This window comes from Anopheles nili, chromosome 2 (assembly GCF_943737925.1).
Source record: "Anopheles nili chromosome 2, idAnoNiliSN_F5_01, whole genome shotgun sequence".
NCBI lineage: Eukaryota > Metazoa > Arthropoda > Insecta > Diptera > Culicidae > Anopheles > Anopheles nili.
The window spans coordinates 47,346,509-47,367,109 of record NC_071291.1 but is presented as its reverse complement, the minus strand read 5'-3'; the positions used below and the strand labels follow the sequence as shown (position 1 = coordinate 47,367,109).

At 34.9% G+C, this 20,601-nt stretch overlaps 3 protein-coding genes across 6 annotated transcripts; 2 read left to right on the top strand and 1 right to left on the bottom strand.

Moving 5' to 3' along the window:
• The first annotated feature begins 1,135 nt into the window (after positions 1-1,135).
• On the top strand, positions 1,136-4,513 carry LOC128730517 (multiple coagulation factor deficiency protein 2 homolog). 4 transcript variants are annotated; one of them, XR_008411679.1, is made up of 5 exons: positions 1,136-1,269; positions 1,339-1,580; positions 1,646-1,794; positions 3,369-3,641; positions 3,740-3,753. XR_008411679.1 is itself a non-coding variant. In XM_053823567.1 (4 exons), the coding sequence occupies exons 1-4, from the start codon at positions 1,171-1,173 to the stop codon at positions 4,353-4,355; spliced, it is 684 nt and encodes a 227-aa protein (XP_053679542.1). In that variant the 5' UTR covers positions 1,136-1,170; the 3' UTR covers positions 4,356-4,513. The 4 variants fall into 4 exon arrangements, 3 of the variants coding, with proteins under 3 accessions (XP_053679542.1, XP_053679544.1, XP_053679541.1); XM_053823567.1 differs by lacking the exons at positions 3,369-3,641; positions 3,740-3,753 and adding an exon at positions 4,162-4,513; XM_053823569.1 differs by lacking the exon at positions 3,369-3,641 and having other exon boundaries at positions 3,740-3,994.
• Positions 4,514-7,466: 2,953 nt separating this feature from the next.
• On the top strand, positions 7,467-18,069 carry LOC128730384 (uncharacterized). Its single transcript, XM_053823429.1, has 5 exons — positions 7,467-7,652; positions 14,241-14,568; positions 14,770-14,860; positions 15,136-15,254; positions 15,734-18,069. The coding sequence occupies exons 2-5, from the start codon at positions 14,433-14,435 to the stop codon at positions 15,883-15,885; spliced, it is 498 nt and encodes a 165-aa protein (XP_053679404.1). The 5' UTR covers positions 7,467-7,652; positions 14,241-14,432; the 3' UTR covers positions 15,886-18,069.
• An 885-nt stretch (positions 18,070-18,954) lies between these two features.
• LOC128732106 (calmodulin) lies at positions 18,955-19,895 on the bottom strand. Its single transcript, XM_053825268.1, has 4 exons — positions 19,742-19,895; positions 19,643-19,673; positions 19,266-19,579; positions 18,955-19,197 (listed from the first exon to the last, which is right to left on the bottom strand). Exons 1-4 carry the CDS (start codon positions 19,742-19,744, stop codon positions 19,096-19,098), a joined length of 450 nt encoding a protein of 149 aa, XP_053681243.1. The 5' UTR covers positions 19,745-19,895; the 3' UTR covers positions 18,955-19,095.
• Positions 19,896-20,601: the final 706 nt, after the last annotated feature.

Below are 20,601 nucleotides of genomic sequence, written 5' to 3'. Positions count from 1 at the left end.
TTTCTTACATTCGCATAAACTGATGTTTGATATGGTTTCTTCCTTTTGCAATCATAGATTTCCAAGCTATTGCCTTATTCTTCTTGAACATTTTTTTGCGTTTTCGAAAACATGTTCTAGGTGATTGAACAGGTTTTGATGTACAGGTGACGTGAACAGGTAACTAAAAAGGTATACAGGTTTTAAACGCTCATTCTCTACCACTGTCTACCTTTCGTATTGGTCTTTAAATTTATCAATATCTTTCGAATTATGGTAGTACTTGTTCGTATTAGTGAGAGTATGTAATGGGGTAATAAGTAATGGGAAATTTTTCCTTAATTCCCCTCGCCGCATGGTTCATGGTTACAAAACACGCGTGATATTGTATCCCATACTATAAATTACAGATTATAGATACAAACATGTTTCTCCTTAAAGAATCCTTTACTGTCCTTGTTCATATGTGGTCGCTGCGAACGATCGTATTTGTCTCAATTCAATTAGAATTACTTGCCATCACGTTTTTGATGAATCAAAATTGAGCGGGAGAATTGTTAGTACCATACAACTGAAACGTTATAGCCCGCCTAATATTTAAAGAACAACGATTCATTTTTTTAACAAACGATCGAAAAAAAAACGTTTCGTTGATACAATGTTTAATACACACGCTTAATTTTTACTGTTGTAGAATTCATATAACATTGAGAATGTATGTGGAGTATGCTCCATATATGGCGCTGGTTCATGGATTGAAACGTTTTGCCGGTGATGCCGCACGGCAAGTTTGCTGCGTGTACATGGTTAGTAATCTCAACACCCAAATCCTGGCTGCTGTCAAATAAGTACGTAAACAACGAGTCGATTGTCAAATTTCGGTAAATACGTGGATGTTTTTCGCACATTCCACACAGGCATCCAAAATCCGTAAATGCGTGAGAATTCAAAAACGGTCCATAAATCTTTCAGGCGTAGTGCCTGATTGTACATACTATTTTCATTCTAGTAGCTGTTTCGCATAGCCTCTTGAGATCAATTTCATTTGAAGCTTTCATGATAGGCTTCTCGTGCGGTAAATTGACTTGAAGTAAAAGTGAAAGTTCATCAGAGTAGAGCAATCAAGTCAATCACAGCGGCAAACCAGCAGGTATTAGTGTTGAACGAAGAGGAAGCTTTGGAGGATCAGTAATGAAGCAAAACATAGCGATAGCATTGGGCATAGTGCTCCAGATTGTAACATTAGCTATTTGTCAACGTGTTGCACCTGGCGTAAATCCAAACCATTATGTAAGTAAAATACACGTAGCTGGAAAATGATCAATCATGCATTTGTACAAATTACGATTGGATTCGTAGCAACAACAACAGCAGTATCAGCCTCCTCCGCCTCAGTATCAGCAACAAGTACCGCAGCAACAAGTTCCTCAACAGCAGCAACCGCAGTACCATCAACAACCTGTCCAACAGCAGCACCAACAACAGCAGCAGCAACCGCAGCACCAACAGCAACAATTCCAGCAGCAGCAGCAACAGCAGCACCATGGTGATCATGGGCAGCAACAAGTCCTTCACACAGGCAATCTTCAACAAGAAAAACAGTAAGACGTAACATAATACGTTTTCGCAGCCTGTTAAAATAATGCTATCCATTTATATTCTATAGACATATTGCGGAACATATGGACGTTCCAATTGATACTAGTAAAATGAGCGAACAAGAGCTGCAGTTCCATTACTTCAAGATGCATGATTCGGATAACAATAATAAGTTAGATGGGTGTGAGCTGATTAAATCACTCATCCATTGGCATGGTAAGTCGTACAATTTATTAGATATTCTGTGTTTCTGTACTTGTTTGTGTTTGTGCGCGATTTGGCTGCTACATTATTCTCACAAACTCGCGGCTATTCGAAAACATTGGGAAAATTCTGTACAGTGGCATTTCATGAACTGGAGGAAAGGTTCGGAGATGGGCATATGTTAATCATTTCATTTCCTTTCATTTTTATTATGGTTTACTATAATTCTGTTCGTTTTAAATGTTCTGGTACTCATGGTATTGTGACTGTTGTATAAATTGTAATTTTTTTTGCATGAAGGGGACATTCTTTTTGAAATTTAGGTTTTGTAGCGGTGATTATCCGTTAAGTTTGTGGGCATTGTGTACGTGCTATTTAAGTAAACAATATTAATGAGGCGTGCGCTTTCCTTCCGTTTGAAATGACACTGAACATTTATTTTTCGAAAAAAGCAACACAAATAACAAGACAACAGAAATAAGTATAACACAATACAACGCACGGATTTTCCATTTTGCACAATTTCGCTATTGGCTGAATTTCTATCGTCATCATGTATTTTCCTATCATTCCTCATCTCGGTTTTCGACAACTATATGTTACAATGTGCAGAACAAGGCAAAGCACAAGAAAATAGTGGCCATCCGCAGCACGAGGAAAAGATATTCTCAAACGACGAGCTATCCGCGCTTATTGATCCGATCCTTAACTCGGACGATCACAATCAGGACGGTTTCATCGATTATCCGGAATTCGTGCGTGCCCAACATAAGGCAGCTCAGCAGCAACAAGACCAGCAACAACAGCCTCATCCTTAAACCGATTCTTTGTTCTCCAAACAAGGAGAAGCAAATCAGTTGCAAGTCCCGAGATAGACTGATAAAAGATTAAGTGAGCTTTCGAAGCGCAAAACAACAAATTTAAGCGATAGTTTTGCTGGCATCTCCACAATTTACAAGTAAAACTATCAATTTCTATAAGCGAGAAATTGAACTCTATTGTCACATTCCTGTGGAAAATATTAAAGCCACGTTTAGTAATGTCAGATAGCAAAGGTCAGTATTACATTTCGGCAATGAACTGTATTAAAGTATGTATTCGCGTGCTATATTCATATAGCACCGAAGAAACGTGGATGGTGGAAAGGAATGCACAAATATATGTCAAGACTTCATCTAGGCTTATATATGTTTTGTACGGTTATCGAGCAGGAATCAATCACAGTTGTTCTTGCTAAATTTTTTGTTCAGATTTGAGACACACGAATGATTGCTAACATCTGTAACATGTACATGTATTGAAGGAATGTATTGTGCTTTGTGTGTGGTGTAATGGTACGTGTTTTCTTTGTTCTAGTTATTTTCTTTAAAGGAAAGGAAATGTCTTTACTTTGTTTCGAGAAAAAAAATGAAAAATCCATTTGATTTACGTTCGAAAATCCGTTTGTCATTTGTGTGTGCTGGAAATGTCGTCCGAAACTCTTCATCTGCATCAAAACTAGCACGTTTTCAGCGCTCTAATACAAGCTGCTGATTAAATTAGGCTAGTTGAATATTGCATGCTAATATTCGCCTTTGCCGCTGCAGATGATAAGACAGGAGATTATGAGAATCAAACAACGGTTCCTCCAAGACCAGAATACACGGACGATCAATTGGAAGATATTGTCGATTCGGTGATGCGGATGATGGATACAAACAGTGATGGCTTTATTGATTATACCGAGTATCGGAATTCCGGCGTTGAGGAAAACCGACGTGACGATTTTCCTGAAGGGCGATAAAGAGGCTTTTGCGGATGAGGACCGGCCCGAGCAGGAGTACGTTTAACAATGTTTATTGACATCGGTTGTGGCACAAGTTTAGTTTCATTGCTTGCTTTAGCCTTTTGTGGTCTTTCTATAGATCGATTGTAAAACTCAAATTCAAATAACTTCAAATATCGTTTCATCGCTCAGAGAAAGACGACTCCCAAAGTGATCATCATCACGAACCCGTTCCGTACACCGACGAGCAGCTATCGGGCATCGTTGATGCAGTAATGAAAAACATGGATCGAAACAATGACGGTGTTGTCGATTGGCCTGAATATGTGCTTTCGTCAAGCCGACGTTAATTACGCATGAATTACTCCCTTTATATGTGTAACATTTTTTTGGTTGGTTGGGAAATACTGGTTTCTAATGAGTTCTTTGCACTTTTCTTGATTGTAATTTTACTGAGCACTAATAAAGTGGTAGCATTGAATATCGCACTTTAGGCCGGAATTCCATAGTATAACAGCCATTCGATAAACATTGTTTCGGCGATGGAGCAGAAGAGTCGCGCCCTGCGGTTCTGATAAGTTTATATTCCTAAATTACTTATTTGTCGGTTGCAGACAATAAGGATGAGCACCATGATAGCGAAAAACCATCCGCTGGGCCTGCAGAAAATCACAGTGATGCGCAGCCGTATGATGATGAAACATTGCAATCTTTGGTTGATCCCATCATGGACATGATGGACAAGGATCACGACGGATTTATCACATATACCGAGTATCGTCAACACGAAAATACGCAAACACCATGATATCCTAATAATGCATAAACATGAGTTGTAAACTGGTCGTTAAAGCAGCTTATTGAATGTCTAATTGAAAAGAACCTCGTAACACAAGTCAAATTACTGTACAATGTTATGCAAATGCAGCACAAATGTTTGTATACAATAAAATTTTAAGAATTCTTACCTGATAAATATTTTGTGTTTCATGTTTAAAATTGACCATCGTGGCTACAGATTTAACTCGGTTAATGATAAGGTAAAATTAAATGAAATTATAATGAAAGTAAATGAAATGAGTATATGAACACGCTCGGTTGGATCTCTTCGCTAAAGTAAATAAATAGATAAAATTCGACTAAACGTTTATTGAACATTTGAATATTTGCTTCGCGTTAAGCGGAGTGTTTTAACGGAACGGAGAGCATCGTTTGCGTAGGAGCGTATGGAGCATAAAATGCATGATAATGGTAGTAGTGGTTATCTAGAGTATGAGCACAAATTAAAATTTGACTTAGTAGACTCTAGATTGACAGGGATCACGCTGTTGGATGCAATTTTTCAACTGTTGAATGTTTTTCTTCAAAAATAATGTTTAAATATTCAGTAATTGATTTTATTATCCACTAGCTTAGTAAATCATCTGCATCTGAAATTTGTTTGTTCAGAATATGGACATTTATATACCCCTAACTGTTGAAGTTAGTGGTTTAAAAGAAAGTTCTGGTATTTATTTGTACTTATGGGCCAAGTTTCTATACTGCAGGAAGAAGTTTGTGTGAGTGCTGTTCTATGCATCCCTTTTCTATACTTGCTTTCAATCGCTCTACACTACATTACTTTCTTTCAACAACTTGCTTTCCATCGATCAATCATTCCATATATAACTTTTGATGTTTTTTTTTGTAAAACCAGGCTATGAAACATTGATCATTTACATTGTAGATCAATTTTTAACAGCTCAGTACAAACTTCAAATAGGCCATATCCCTTCTGTTAAATCCTATTATGCCAACTGTTCCCCACTTGGCCAGTCGTTTTTGCTGATCTGCCACCATCTACCCTCCAAACTCTTAGTGTTTCTTCGTATTTCCCTTATGTGTATCCTTGTTTCTATTTTAGACATTGACATTATTTACTTTTACCTTATTCTCTTCCCGTTGAAAAATCTCGCCAACGTTCATCGTGGTGATTGTTTATCCATTCATCATCGCTTACATCTATCGTTTGATTGCTTTTCTATTTGATCCTAACAAGCTCTTCACGGCTTCAAACGGACAAATCAAATGCAAAACTACGTCCCTGTGTTACGCTATCAGTCGACACTGTTACAGTCGCCCTCTCTTTTTGCAACAGACAAGCAGTGGAGGGCTATCACACGTTCGCGGTTGCTACGGTATTGCATTGGAGCATTACAGGCTCTTTCACAGAATTACAAGATCTTACGCGCGTAACATAAACTCTCTCGGCAACATAAACATCCATGCTTGTATTACAAAAGTATGGCTATATACAGCCTAGGATATACAAGGAGAGAAAGAGAGAAAGAAAGAGAGAGAGAGAGAAAGAGAGAATCTCGCGAAAAGGAAGAGACGCTATACGCACGCGTATCTTATGTTGGATCTATCATAGTCAGCTGTTTTGCTATTTAGTGTTGGTATGCGGATATGCCCAAATTATGTCAAGTTTGTTGGTATGCATGTATGCTCAATGCTTTGCTGTTAATACTTAACCAAATAAACAGTCTTCCTGAATGAGAAGTTCCAGGTTTATCATTACCTATTACAACTTTTGATACCATATTCTTAGCATATATATCATTAAGCACAAGAGATCATTACCAAACATAATATTAAATTCACCTGACGATCTGTTTCCATAGTTATTATTATAACGATTCGGAGGAAGCATATTTATTGGCATGAAGTACATTTACACATTATTATACGTTACCTAGAAGTTGTTTTCAATGCCTATCAGAAAACAAATAAATGAGCTTTTTTCTTGGGGTTTCCAGCGAGAAGGTTTCCGATGATTTTTCACCTCTGTACCTGAAAAAACTTTAGAAACATCAGAATCGCTCCATTTCCGCGTTTGCGCCTCCTTCGTCAACTTCACTAATGCTGAATAATTTAACGTTTGCTCTCTCCCTGTGCCGACACGACTCTCAGCTCTGTTGGTTGGCTGGTAAAGCATTAAATATCGCCACCATCGCTTCTATTACTGTGCTATACCCGGAATATGTTGCGACATAAGTGGTTGGCCCTCTCGCGTGGCTCTGCTCGGCGTACGATGTTTTTTATTCGCCGTGGGTGGCTAAGGACATCGAACACTCCGGTGCTCCATCGCCTCGTGTTTCCGGGAGTGAGCCAGTCTATTCCCGCAGTCCGGAGCGATCTGACCTGCAACGTGGCGTTCGAGTATCAATCCGAGTAGCCCGTCCTACCGTTTTTGCCTTGTTCGTCTGTTCTGCGGTAACGGCGACTCCATCTGTGTTAGATTGATGTTCGGATTTATTGCAAAACAAACTATTTGTTGGTGCTTAAGTGTTATATAATGTCTTTTAAACCAACCATGATTACTGGTTCATGTGTCTTACAGAGTTGAGATGGCTTTTGTACATTGCCATTAATGGATACGTTCAGTGTAGCAGTGTAGCATGTGAGTGTCTTCTTTTCGTTCATATGCTAGCCGTGAGCTTTTCCAAACCCTAGGAGTGCCGCCCCAGTGCAAGTCGCATTCAATGGGGCTCGATTGACCATACAAAAGGGAAGAAGTAATTTGCACAAGCATACGACCGAGGTGAAATTTTTGTGATGGCACCGAGTGACATGATGGGAGGGCCTACGTTGGACAGTTAACTCATTTAGCACGTTTCGCTTGCGATTGCAACCAGCGGAAGCAAATAGAGGCACAACCGGCAGGCTAGCTGTTGTTGGTGGAAAAAATCTTTCGATCGGCAGAGCTGAGCGACGACTTCAAACGTCAAATGCGGAGAGTTTGTGGGATTTTTGCTTAGCCGTATCTCTCTCAGGATTTTCCGCCGTTTTCCTCTCAGACGTTCAGTCGATAATATTGAGCAGCGGTATACTAGCTGCAGGCAGATGCCATGAAAGTCTAGTCTCTGTGAAAATGTGCGTGCGCGTACCTGGCTCGTATTACACCTCGACGCGCCACTTTCGTATGAAACTAAATTCATAACGTGCGTGACCGGTTCGCAAATCTACCCACTAGTGCTGGGGAGCCGACGGTTGTAGACCGTCCAGTCGATTAGTGCTTTTGAAGATCGTTGTTTCGTCGAAAAACCCAAGTACCCGAAGACAGGTGAGCTATTCCTCACTCATCACATTGAATGACATTAAAAAAAATGTATAACTTGTATTATTCGATTCGCTAGTTGCGTTCAACTCGCCATAAATGAGCTTCAATTCACTAAATAATATACTAAAGTGTTTATATACGCATCTACTGGTCGAACATCTGGCTTGCAAGAATCCATTACCCCACATGCAGAATGTTCAGAATGAGGTGGAGCGTGTCTGGTAGATAAAAAAACAATGTAATATAAATAAAACGAGCTCCCTTTCGATGCGATGTTAAGTGGGTACATCGCGTTGAAGCCATTAAGTAAGACCAAAATGAAACAATCATTGTTTCTCACGATCATCTTGTGATGCGATTTCTGTTTATACATCATGCCACCCGTAACCGGCGGCATGGGTTAATACCGGCAAAAATTGACGACACTTCCAACCGATTCGGCGTTGTCGAGCGATTAGACCTCTATCTTGCATCGTCGTGGAATGGTATGTTTCGTTATTTTTAGTCCGGGTTCGCCCGTCATGTTCTTTTCTTTGCTGTGCGGCTTTCTATTGTAGTGAAATCAACTGTTTTTTGTCACGTTGCTTCAGTGAACCAAACGTTTATGCCGGTTACGAAGCCGACACTCGAATGAAGAAGCGATATTTATCGTTTACGCTTCCGTGGTATTCTGTCAATGAAAGATAACTGAGCTAGCAACAACAAAAGTTGCTTTTAATGGTTAACTCATTCTGTAGTATTCTTATAATAAATCGTTTTATATCTTTATATTTACCACACAAAAAAATTGCTCACAACTTTAACTGAAAACGGATTTGACTAAAATCTTAACCGAATATATCAGCTTCTGTGTAATATCTACTACAAGTGGTGGAATCTACTAAAATCAAAGAGAGGATGTTAAACAGCGGCTTCTAAACCACCTTTTTCTAGAATTATCAAAACACCTGTTAAAAATGTTGTTGGAAAATAGATAAAATTTTGCTGTGATCAAGCAAACTGATGATATTTGCGAGATTTTAATATTCTAACAGTTTATGAAATGGTAAATCCAAATGGTAAAAGATGGAACGCATGTGAAGAGAGAGCGGAACATTGGCATTAGGGATTTCATCTCAATAACAACAATACATATGTCTAATGGAAAATCGAAAAAAAAATTAAAACAGATTATTTTCAAACAAATGAAGAAAGAAGGAACGAAAAAGTGGTTCCCTAAAACAGCATCGAACCGAACATGTTTCATTCGAATCTGTAATAAAATTATGCTGTTGATCTTATAAACGCTTCACTTATAATACGGATATTTTACTTTTATTATTCATCATAACAGATTATATTAAAAAAATGTTTTTAAAAGCTGCATATATTCATATTCTAACACATGAAACAATTCAGAATGAAATATACTTTTCTTCATTACTGCAATTATTAAAGCATGTTTTATACCTCCGATATAATTTGTATTCATTTAAACCATGTAACCATGTAATGGGGAAATGTCCAACATTTCCAACACGGTCAATTTTACTCTAAGTGACTGCTTTATGGTTTTTTTTGGTATCCATTAGGTTATAAAATCAGACATTTTGCAGCCAGGCCTCATGCATGTGTCAACGTATATGATGAATCTCAATGAATGTTCACTAATGATTTCCGCTAATTAATGTAATAGGTCATAGGATGGTCAAATGCATTTCGGTGGTTATGAAATCACATGGTGCATTTTAACATTATATCTTCAATTCAATTCAATGATTTAGTGAAATGCATACTACTTTTTGATGGATATATATATATATATATATATATATATATATATATATATATATATATATATATATATATATATATATATATATATATATATATATATATATATATATATATATATATATATATATATATATATATATATATATATTCAATTCAATTCAATGATTTAGTGAAATGCATACTACTTTTTGATGGATATATATATATATATATATATATATATATATATATATATATATATATATATATATATATATATATATATATCGCTCTTATTAAAAAATACATTGAATATGTATTTCATTAATTCCACAGATGCATTAATTGATAAATAACTTACAAAGCTTTAGAAATGAGATTGATTTAAATGTGATTAGTGAAAATTGATTCAAGATTTTTACATAATTTATTATTGTCTATCAAAAAGCAATGCAATCCAATGCAATGCAATGTTTCAAGCAAACTAAAATGTTTGAGAGACTATGCGAGCAAGGTCTAGTTCTGTTAAGTACATAGTACCTTTCCGATAGTTGTTCCAAATACCACCAGCATAGAGCACTGGGGCAAGAAACAACCGATACTAAAAAAGAAAAGCGTCTTTCAAAAGTAAAAGAGAACTTCGCAGTGTGAGCTTAATATTGAATCTATTTTCTTCCTTTCATATTTTATCATTATATAATAGAACTTGTCCTAGTACATTTCTCTTTTCTCTTGTCCATTGTTAAAAAAATATCAAACGTTTTTTTGCAATTTTAAACAGTGAAAGATATACAATTTACGCGTCTTTATCCTAGCCGATTGTTGTGCTTGGTAAAATTGTATGAATTAATCTTGAACCACACTCTCCTAGCAATAATGAGAACGTTTTCTTTCGATTCTTCCGACGAGATATAATTTTATGATCATACAACACGAATAAATTACTATTTCAATTTTTAATGAGGGATAGAAAATTTAAAAATAGTTCGGAAGCAAGTATAGTAGTTTCTTGCAATTCAGTAGCAATAGTAGTTCTTTAAATTTATGAATATTTTGTTCAGCCATGTTCTATGTTCTGTGTTCTGGTTTGTATGTGCAGAGTAAACAAATATCATATCTGCCACCAACGTCTAAAGGTAGAAAAAGAAATAAAAATAACAGACTTACGTGCATGCCTCACAATGCAGAAGGGGTTTTAAGACACCCTACTCCACCCGTTTTTGACTACCATGTCTATCCACTTCATACGACGTAAGCCATTCATTATGTAGTTTGGCGGAAATAGTTACAAGCGGCTAATGAATCACTTCCTCAACATGCAAGGTGCATTTCCTTTCTGATTTATCGACTTTAAAAGCGTGGGAAATTTGCTTTTGATACTTCCTGTACTGCAAGGCACGAGTGATGGAAAAGCTGTCACTTTCCGTTTTGCTTCTGCATAGGAAATGTTGACAGGGTCTTTCTTTTTACAAATTTTTAAACAAACCATAATCTAAACCCTGGGCCAGATGAATGGTTGTTATGAAGTGTTTCAAATATGACCTAAGCTTGAAGAATAGTAGTGTTTCAGGTCATTTGTGTTTTTGTTTCAATGAAGTGTGCTAAAATAAATGCAACAAAATATTGAACTGTTATGTGTTATAGGTAAATAACGAGCATGGATATGGTAATTGAAATTAAAAAATCTGAGAAAATGCTGCCATGAATGAAATGATAGTTCTTTGTATAACTCACCATGCGTCTCCATTGCAAGCAATATGCTTTGTTGTGTGACGTAACTAAATGCCTCAAATGCATATTCAATGCATTGTTGTGTACTAATTTATCATTCTAATCCAAATTTCTAATCGATACTAACTTTGCATTTTATGTGTAAATCTTGTTAAATTTAAACTATTACCTTAATCTTCGTATGAAATTGCTAAAGTTTTACTTTTTTTAAATACATTGCTACAATGTATCTGACTCACATAACAAGTAAAAACTCATGCTAATACTCTCATTACAAATTAGTTTACTTTAAATATGTGTATCATGTAATGAGTTGGCGATAAGCAAACTGTATTATCAATGAAATCGAGTGTTTAACAATATTTTTTTATATTACACGCTTCTTAGTATAGTTTATATTTAATTGATCGAAGATAGTATTTAAGGTCCCTGTCGATCTATAACATGAAATTTAGACATCCAACAACGAGTTTGTGCTTTAATTACAATTCTTTCCATTCAACTAGCGGTGTAATAATTATATTTTTGTGACTTGGTTTAAAGACATACATAAAACCAAATGCTTGAAATAGCACTACTTCTGACAGATACGACATATTATACAGAAACAGAGCCCTGTTACTTTTTGCAGCTCTAGTTGTTCCTAAACACTAACCACTCAGTCATCAAATATTGACTCAATTCAATGACACACGGTTTTTGGCTATGGTGGTGTCTGTTCAGCCGATCGCTTTGACTGGCGAAGCAAACGATTTTATCACTATAGTTCGTCTTTCCCCGGTTGTGTAAACTGATAATTTGCAATACTAAAACAAATGACATAAAATCCAAGTCATCCAGATATACAATGTTTTAAGATAAAAACTTATTTTATTTTTCTTAAATTTATCATTTAAACAATTTTAGACAAAAAAAAACAAGCATTTTTTAAATATTTTGGAAGCCAACACTTTTTGTCACAAATATTCATATTCAAATAAGTAAAATCAATTTACTACAGAATGTTGAGAATTTCATATATCCTCGAACATAATGTTAGTACTGTTTTTGATACTGTTACATGGCTATATATTGGTATTTTTAAACGATCATGCTTATTCTGCAGCATGCCAACAACACGGAAAGTTTTTGATCCATGCGGTACCACCATATGTTGTTTGTTTGTTTTCCTATAAGTGAAAACAACAACTCTGATTTATTCATAAAAAATGTACCAATATTCAGGAAATTTTTTAGATCTTTAAGGATTTATTGAATGTAGTTGATTGCTGAGGATTTATTGGAAGTAAGGGTAAAGAAAACATATTCCAATTTTATTTTGGTTACAAAATTTTCCATATTTTGTATAGAAAATTTATGGTCTTGCTAGAAATAAAACGATATATTTTGATATTTAAATTGGAACGCTATTGTCCAGCTTTTAACACGTCAGCTAATATAGAACGACCTGACAAGGCATGTCCCATTTTCGCTGAATCAACACGCTCAGTCATCAGCATGCTGTTTTGTGGTCACTAATTAAACTATTGCTTCAAGGTAAAACGGATCAATACGGCCATAAGTTCGTGGGTGATATGGTCATACGTAGTTTAGGATGACGTCTTTCAGCTTTGTTTCGACATCGGGTTAAAAATTGTCACTACATTTCAAAATTGTTGGCAACATCGTCAAATTCTTCTGGCGTTCATTAAGCACGAATTGTTGACTTGCACGACATGATGAAGCGTGACATATCTCATAGATGGTTATGGTTTTTAAGGATATACGCGAATATGAGGTTTAATTAATACCGTTGGAGTTTATATGATTAATAATAATAAAAAAACAAATACATGAACTGCAGCTGGTAAAAGTTTTTAATAAAAACCTTTATCTTTTAAATGATATCCATTTTTTAAATTCCAAAAGCATTACTATGCTCAGTTTTTCTTAGTTTCAATTCATATCCAAACCCTATTCACGATTGTGGTGATTGTCATCGATTTTTTCTTGAATATAAAACTTGAACATATTAAATACTTCGTTTATACTCAATAAAACTAGCAAATCTAAAATTAAACCAAGTAATAGTATTGGTATGGTGATATATATTTTATAATATGGTTGTATCTATTTTATTTTTATTTATTTATTCAGGCATTATTTATTTTTTAATTATAATAATAACAATTATGATTATCATTATTATTTTCGATTATTATTAATTATTATAAATTACTTTTAATAATATTTATTATTATGATTGAGCAGTATTATTTATTTTTAAGGCATTGCATTTGACTGTGTAATTTGATTAAGTTTATCAATTCTCGTTGAAAACAAACCCTCTTTTTTCATATTGGTACATGATGCTTCAGCTAACCTGAGCGTAGAAATAATATGATTAATTTGTAAAAAAATCGTATTTTGTGTAAGAGTGAGAGGAGCACTCTTCTTGTTTAAAGGAAAATTTAAAGTTATTGTTAAAAATTTAATCAATTTAACAGTGGGGTTATTAAAGAATACCAAAGTAAATAGACGATAACTTTAAAAACTCTTAATCATGAAGTATTTGAATGACTTTACTCCTGGTATTGCATAGCAACATTATTTTATATCATATTATTTTTGTTTCATAATAATTTTAACAATATCTCACAGTATAAAATCTCCCAATATCAAATTTATTCTCGTTTAATCTCATAACAAGCGTAATCGGCTAAGGTCTGCTTTGCTAAACTTTTTTTGACAAGAGATTTCACGTAACCTAATATAGTTAGTCCTAGTGTACAAGGTCAAGATTCCAATCACAAACCACTGATTCGCCTTATCATACTTTAGTAACAGTTTGATTAATGTCTTATTCAAGTGCTGCACTTCCATTTTTGATCAGTTCAGCCACTATTGTGTCAATGCCGAATTCCTTATTATTGTGTAGTCTTTATCTCATCTCATCTCATCAGCAACAAGTATAAGTGAAAGATTGTACATCTTATTGATGTGCAGATAAAGTTATTTGATTATCGTGTTTGCGCAAGAGAATGAATACTTTGTTTACTGACTACATTTCAATACTATAAAATGAAAGCTACATGTATAGATTTATTTTATATTTGTAATTTACAGGTACGAGATCTATGAAAGTATTCTACGATGCTGTTGATGAACGGATTGTACCTGTGAAGTCTTCTTAAAAAATCGAACACAATTACGAATAAAACGAACGACAAACGAAAAACTAATTATTGAAAATTAGGAGTGTTCGCAAATAGTTATTATCGAATTCCAGCATTGCCAACACATTCTAATACTTTTACAATGGAGAGGAAATTACTATATGCATTTCGGGGTTGGATTGCATTTGTGGCCTTCATGGACCTTGGTACGGCTTTTCGGTGCTACATTGAGCGCAGAAGTTTTTTGGGTGACCACTCAGAAACGCAGTTTATTGAAGGTAACTTACTTTCAGTTTATCTTCTAACAAAGAAACAATTTGTATTTTATAAATGTCGATTGGAACCTTTAAGATTAAAATTGTTATACTAATATCTAAAGAAAATTAATTTTGTTTATTCTTTTTGCAATGTAATTATTACACGAATTTATTCGGATGACATCACATTTGCTTCGTTATTTCCGACTGTCCGGATTGCAGGAGATTACACAATATCTAGGATATTGGGTATCTACTGCATACTGAAGGCAGTTGCCTTGGTTCACTGTACGTTGTACATACACTACAAACCGTAAGTACAACTATAAGCAAATTAAACCAGTTTTTATATATAGTTAGCGAAATATATAAATCGACCCATTTGTCTGTCAGACATTAATTATCGTTTTGCTCAATAGAGACAGATTTTTTTGTGAACACGTAATGTGTACAGTACCCCAGTATTGTTACTTAGATTTATAAAATGAGTCTCAAATATTTTGTTAATAATTTATCTTTACCTTAACCAATTTTACTTAACGACAACGCGAGTTTGTATTCTTGCGCTCATTTTACTTTTATTTCCAGGGTTGTCAGCATGGGTGGTTGCTCACTTGCTATAACGATGATGCTCTATATTACCGAGGCCTTGTACTTCCGCTCAACGACTCTAAACTTTTACGTTATTTTTCCATGCATTCTAAACTGTAAGTGAATAAGAAAATCTTAACCTATTTACTAGCACTGGGTTTGTGTTTTTGCTATATTAATCATTCTAGTGACACGCTTTTTTCATTTTTAATTTTATTGCTACATTTGCATAATTTTTATACGTATATCTAAGTTGATTTTGATTTATATTTATCCATCGTACAGTTGCGCACGATGCAGATTGAAAACTAACATTGGAAAATAAGGCTATAAAAATATAGCATATTCTAAGGATACTATTGTTTTAGATTATGTTTGAAGTCAAATTAATATATAGTCTTTAACGTATGGGTTTGGCTACCGATTTGGTTATCGACTGATTGATCAATTTCAAATTTACTATAATTTTAGATTAGAAATTGATATACTCGCATTTAATATGATATTTAATATTTACTATGACCTATCAATGTCTGAAATTATATATTCTTTTTATCTTTCATGTTTTGTGTCGTTTCATTTATGTAATACCCAGCAATAACACTTATTGGGTTATTATATATTCCACGAAAACTACGACTCTGGGAGCATCGTATTGCCTCAGAAAACGACGATGAAAACTCACAGCTACTAAAGCAGATGGGAGGATTCAAGAAACGGCGCGCCCATAAAAACAAAACTCCATGAACTTTGTGGATCGTGTAATATCTGTTATCTCCGTTATGCTCGGGTATCTCCCTTACTATCCACATCCAACTATTCTTCTCAGTTGTTGTCTGTCCTTCGTGATCCTTTTGTGGTGTATATAAGAACGCAAAATCAAGAATTTTTATATCCCAACGATCCTTAAATTTAGCCATATCGATACGAATTACATGTTAAAATCCAATGCCCATCATTGGCCGACAAATAGATCCACCAAGTATTGATTCGCTTATCAATTTGCAATCGGTAAATATGCAACAACAAAAATCCCGTATCACTCTACCTCTATCAGAACCCCCATTGGACTGGGCTGAGTGGGTTCAATCCACTCTATCCTACATAGAATACTTCTATGAATCCCATCTTTTATGGCAAGCACATTTGAATCTACCCACACCAACTGGCTGATAGACTAATGCAGTTTAAGAATTACTTGTAATTCAAAGCCTAAGCATAGATGAAATTAGCTACAACAATAGCCGAGATAGCAAAATGTAATGATTTCCTACTATTTTTATACGCCTTCCATCAACCCGTCAATTCTGGCTGGTAATGAACGACTTAAAACTATCGATAGCTAAACACAGAACAAATGACACAATACGCCTCTCTGAAAGTGAGCATTGAGTGATTGAAGAGTATCAAAAAGTAGCATCAGAAAAAAGAAAAACAACACATTGTGAATGCAAAAAAGCTTTAAAACATTTTTAACGTAATAAGCAAATGAATTGAAGTAATCAGTAACCGCGTCACGAACTGTGTAACTTAAGTATTGAACAAAAATGAATAAAAAATCAAATGGCTTACAATGAAAAGTGCAACTATGGGAAGTTAAACGGCTGCAGGCATCTCAGATTTGAATTTAGAACACTGCGTTTATGCAACTATGTATTAGTAACATTAACTTCAAAGAAAGAAACCGTGGAACAATCTGTTAATTATTCCAGAATGGAAAACACGTTGAATACTAGTTAGCTCATGGCATTTTGGAAAAATACAGCGAAGATTTCTACCGTGACTGAGAACTTATGCTTTAGTTAATTCAATTGAATTTGCAGCGAATACATTTTTTTTTAAATGATAGGTACATTGAAATGAGATTATAATCAATCAATTCAAGTTACTAATCAATTAATTGAATTATCAGGTCCTTTTTGTGCGTTATACAATTTTTATGTAATTGATATTTTAAGAAAAGGATTTAAGCATCCAGCATAACGTTAATATTATTCAATTTAATGAGAGTTTATAAATACCGAACAGAAATATTCCGTTGCTTTTAGCGAGATTACAAATGTAATGGTGTAACAAAAGTGAGCCTTTCATAACAAGAAGCGGTAGAAGTGTTGTTCCTAGTTACTGGCAGAGATGGGAGCAAATGTGCATCAAATGTATCACCAAGTCTGTACACCCCAAGAACATAACAAAATGATATTTAGTTCGGCTAGCAAACACTAGCACTACATCAACAACTAGCAAACAACATCGTGAAAAAGTGTGCAATATTGAGTGAACCTTCTAAACAACGTTTTTTTACATACGATATGACCAGATAAATAAGGACTCTATTAACGAACAATTCACGCCAAAGGTGAGAAAATCTGCAGAAAAACTGTGAATGATTTAAAAAGCAACCGTTTTTCTACATTGCCAAAGCTACGTATTATTGCAGGTATTTACTTGATATGCACAAGATTATACGAAAGACCGTGCATTTTGAGGCAAATCTACAGCTACAATAAAGCGCTACAAAACAGGCAATTATCGCCTGAATTCTATTTATGAAACTTTTCAAATTACCAGTAGCTATTTTTCATCTTTATCAATAGGTAGTTGTTTAAAACATTTAAAATCAATTACCGTTAGTACTAGTGGACAATCGGACCAGCGACCGTATAGTTTTCGCCTCTAGTCAAATGCCTAATGTAAACGCATTAGAAGCACTCGTATGTGTTTGGTTCTTAGGCACCCATAGTTCAGCAATTCAATCATTACTAAGGTTGTCCAAACGAAAACTAAGAAGTATGTTCAGCTCTTGAAGCAATCATACAGCAAATTTGTAACAAGCAATAAAGAACTGTAATGCCGTAAGAGATAAGTAAGTAGTTTATCATTCAACTGAACACCAAGCGGGTAAGGCACGCCTATAAACATTATGAAACATGCTGACCAAACGTGAAAATAAAGTAAAATAGTCATAATAAAAAAAAAATTGAGTTTACACATTTGTTGTACCGTTCTTTTTATTAGTAAGATTCGTTTCCCGAAAACTGTTTGTAAAATCGTGTAATAAGTAATACTAAATATAATTTAAAAAAACGTACCATAGCCACCAACCGTTCCACCAGCATTGCCAACTTTTTGTCACGTTACGATGCAAGAATCTAGCTTCCCGGGCCATCCTGTACACCTTCATGATGTGGAAGGTTACTCCCCGATCTTAGTTATCTAAAAGACCAACATAATAAGCATATGTCCTACAAAACTCAATTCGGAATGCCAATGGCTTGAGAGATTTATTATTTTCCAATGGCGTTTATAATTATTGTTATTATAATTGGCGTCCTCATTTCCAATCTTGTTTTCTTCCACGCCAATTGCACCAGAAAACTCGATTGCTTTTGACCCAGAGCGCCGGAAAAGTCGATGAATGGTTTTGATAATCTGTTTGCGGGTTTGAAATATCCTTTTAAATCATCTTTTATTAAATTTTGTTTCATGGAATTGTAGTGTTGTAGGTAGTAAGAAGCATTGATAGTTGAAAACGTACCCAAAAATAAACCAAATGGAAATAGATCTAAATAAACAAAGGAATATAATATATTGAAAGTGTGGTAATACTTGAAAGTTGCATATACACATCTTGCAATAACAATGGGAATGAAAGTTGTCTGTTTGCGATAAGCGGATTACTCTATAAAGATACGTAGCCATACATATATATACATGACATTTCTTTACTGATTCCAAGTTAATCTAAACCCAATGAATAATTAACTAATATTCATCCAAAAATACTGATATTTTATTGATGAATACATCTGTACTTTCTATTATAAATATAAAAAATATATCATTTTTGAGCAACAATAACTAAACGTGATATGCACGTTTTGAATGAAGTGATGGAATGCAGCCTGTGGCATTTGAAGTAAGAATGCACAATTGAGATGCAACGGCCTGAAGATGTTCTCAATAATAGTCAGGTACTGGAGCGCAAGCAACACGAACAAAGTCACTGTACCGAACATGACCATTGCTGGACACGTTTGCTTCACGAAATATGTTATCCACCTAGCGAGCAACAAACCAAGATAAAATGTTAACAGATATATGAGATTAGAATTGTACTAGTTACATACCTCACGATAAGACAACCCTTCGCCCCAATTCTGAAGAAGATGACGCAGCTGGCGAGCTGGAATGGTTCCGCGTCCGCTCTTATCGCCTGCTTTAAATGCTTGAATAACCTCATCAGGAAGGTTCTCTACACGAGAATGTTGATGCATAACCTCCAGAAAATCGGCAAAGCTCATTCGTCCGTTTTTCTTCTTCAAATACTGAGTCAACTCCTGTATGGTAGGTGACAATCCTAGAGACCGCATGATTACCGTAAGCTCATCCAGTGTCGTTATGTGCCCCGAGCGAGCAAACAAATAAAAACATTCACGAAACTCTGCAATAAAATTTCGTTACAATTACGATTTTTTTTCGAACTCATGACAAAAATTTTACGTACCATCAATATCTTGTTCCTTGAAATAACGGGCCTGGTGGAATTGAATTAAATTTTCAATGAGTAACACCAACCAATGTTCACAAGCATTATTATACGAACCATCTTAAATGAACGGGTTGCAACACAGTTGACGAAAAAAGTTCACGTTTGTATGCACTTCTATTTCTTAGCGTTTGGAGAATGCACGATGATATTATACACCATTTAAACCTTCGACCTTTTCCTGATGAATTGAGGGATTTGATAAATATGCGTAAACACGACGACGATTCACAAAATTCTTTGGGTTATCCAAATAAAATTCGCTCTACGAAATCACTGAAAGTTGCCAACAACATGAACACACACACACACTAAAACATACGTGCGCACACTTCCACAAAACTAAAGTCATAAATGACACGTCCAATGTTTTTTTGAAATTTACCTACAGCATATGTAAAACTGATCGAACCTGATCGAAACATATATTTCTTACATTTATTCTTTGTTAGCCATAATATACAATTCTATAGTTACAATTTGTTGTAAATACAACAAAACACTATGATTGCTCCTGCTATTTGTCTGTTTAGCGAAGCATCGAAATACAGCTTCAATGACCTGGACGTTTTGAAGGAACCTTGGTCGGATGATTTGAAAAGCAACTGACGTGTGAAAAAGAAGTGTTTTATTGAATAGAATTGGAGTATATGCGTGCATATGTGTGTTGTTTTTCCCCAAATGTTTTGGTCGAATCTGTTGTGCCACAAATGTTGCAATTTTGTGTTTAAAGTATTATCAACTTGTTCGCCGTTGTGAAACATGATATTTCCAAATTTAATTTAAGCATCAACGAATAAGGTATGTTGAAGAATTGGTTGATACAGCTTGGTTGTAATTTTTGGCTTATTTGATACCCACAACTCTGATGCAAATTGTTTCTGTTTCCAGCTTTATGAAACCCAACTTTTCTTCAA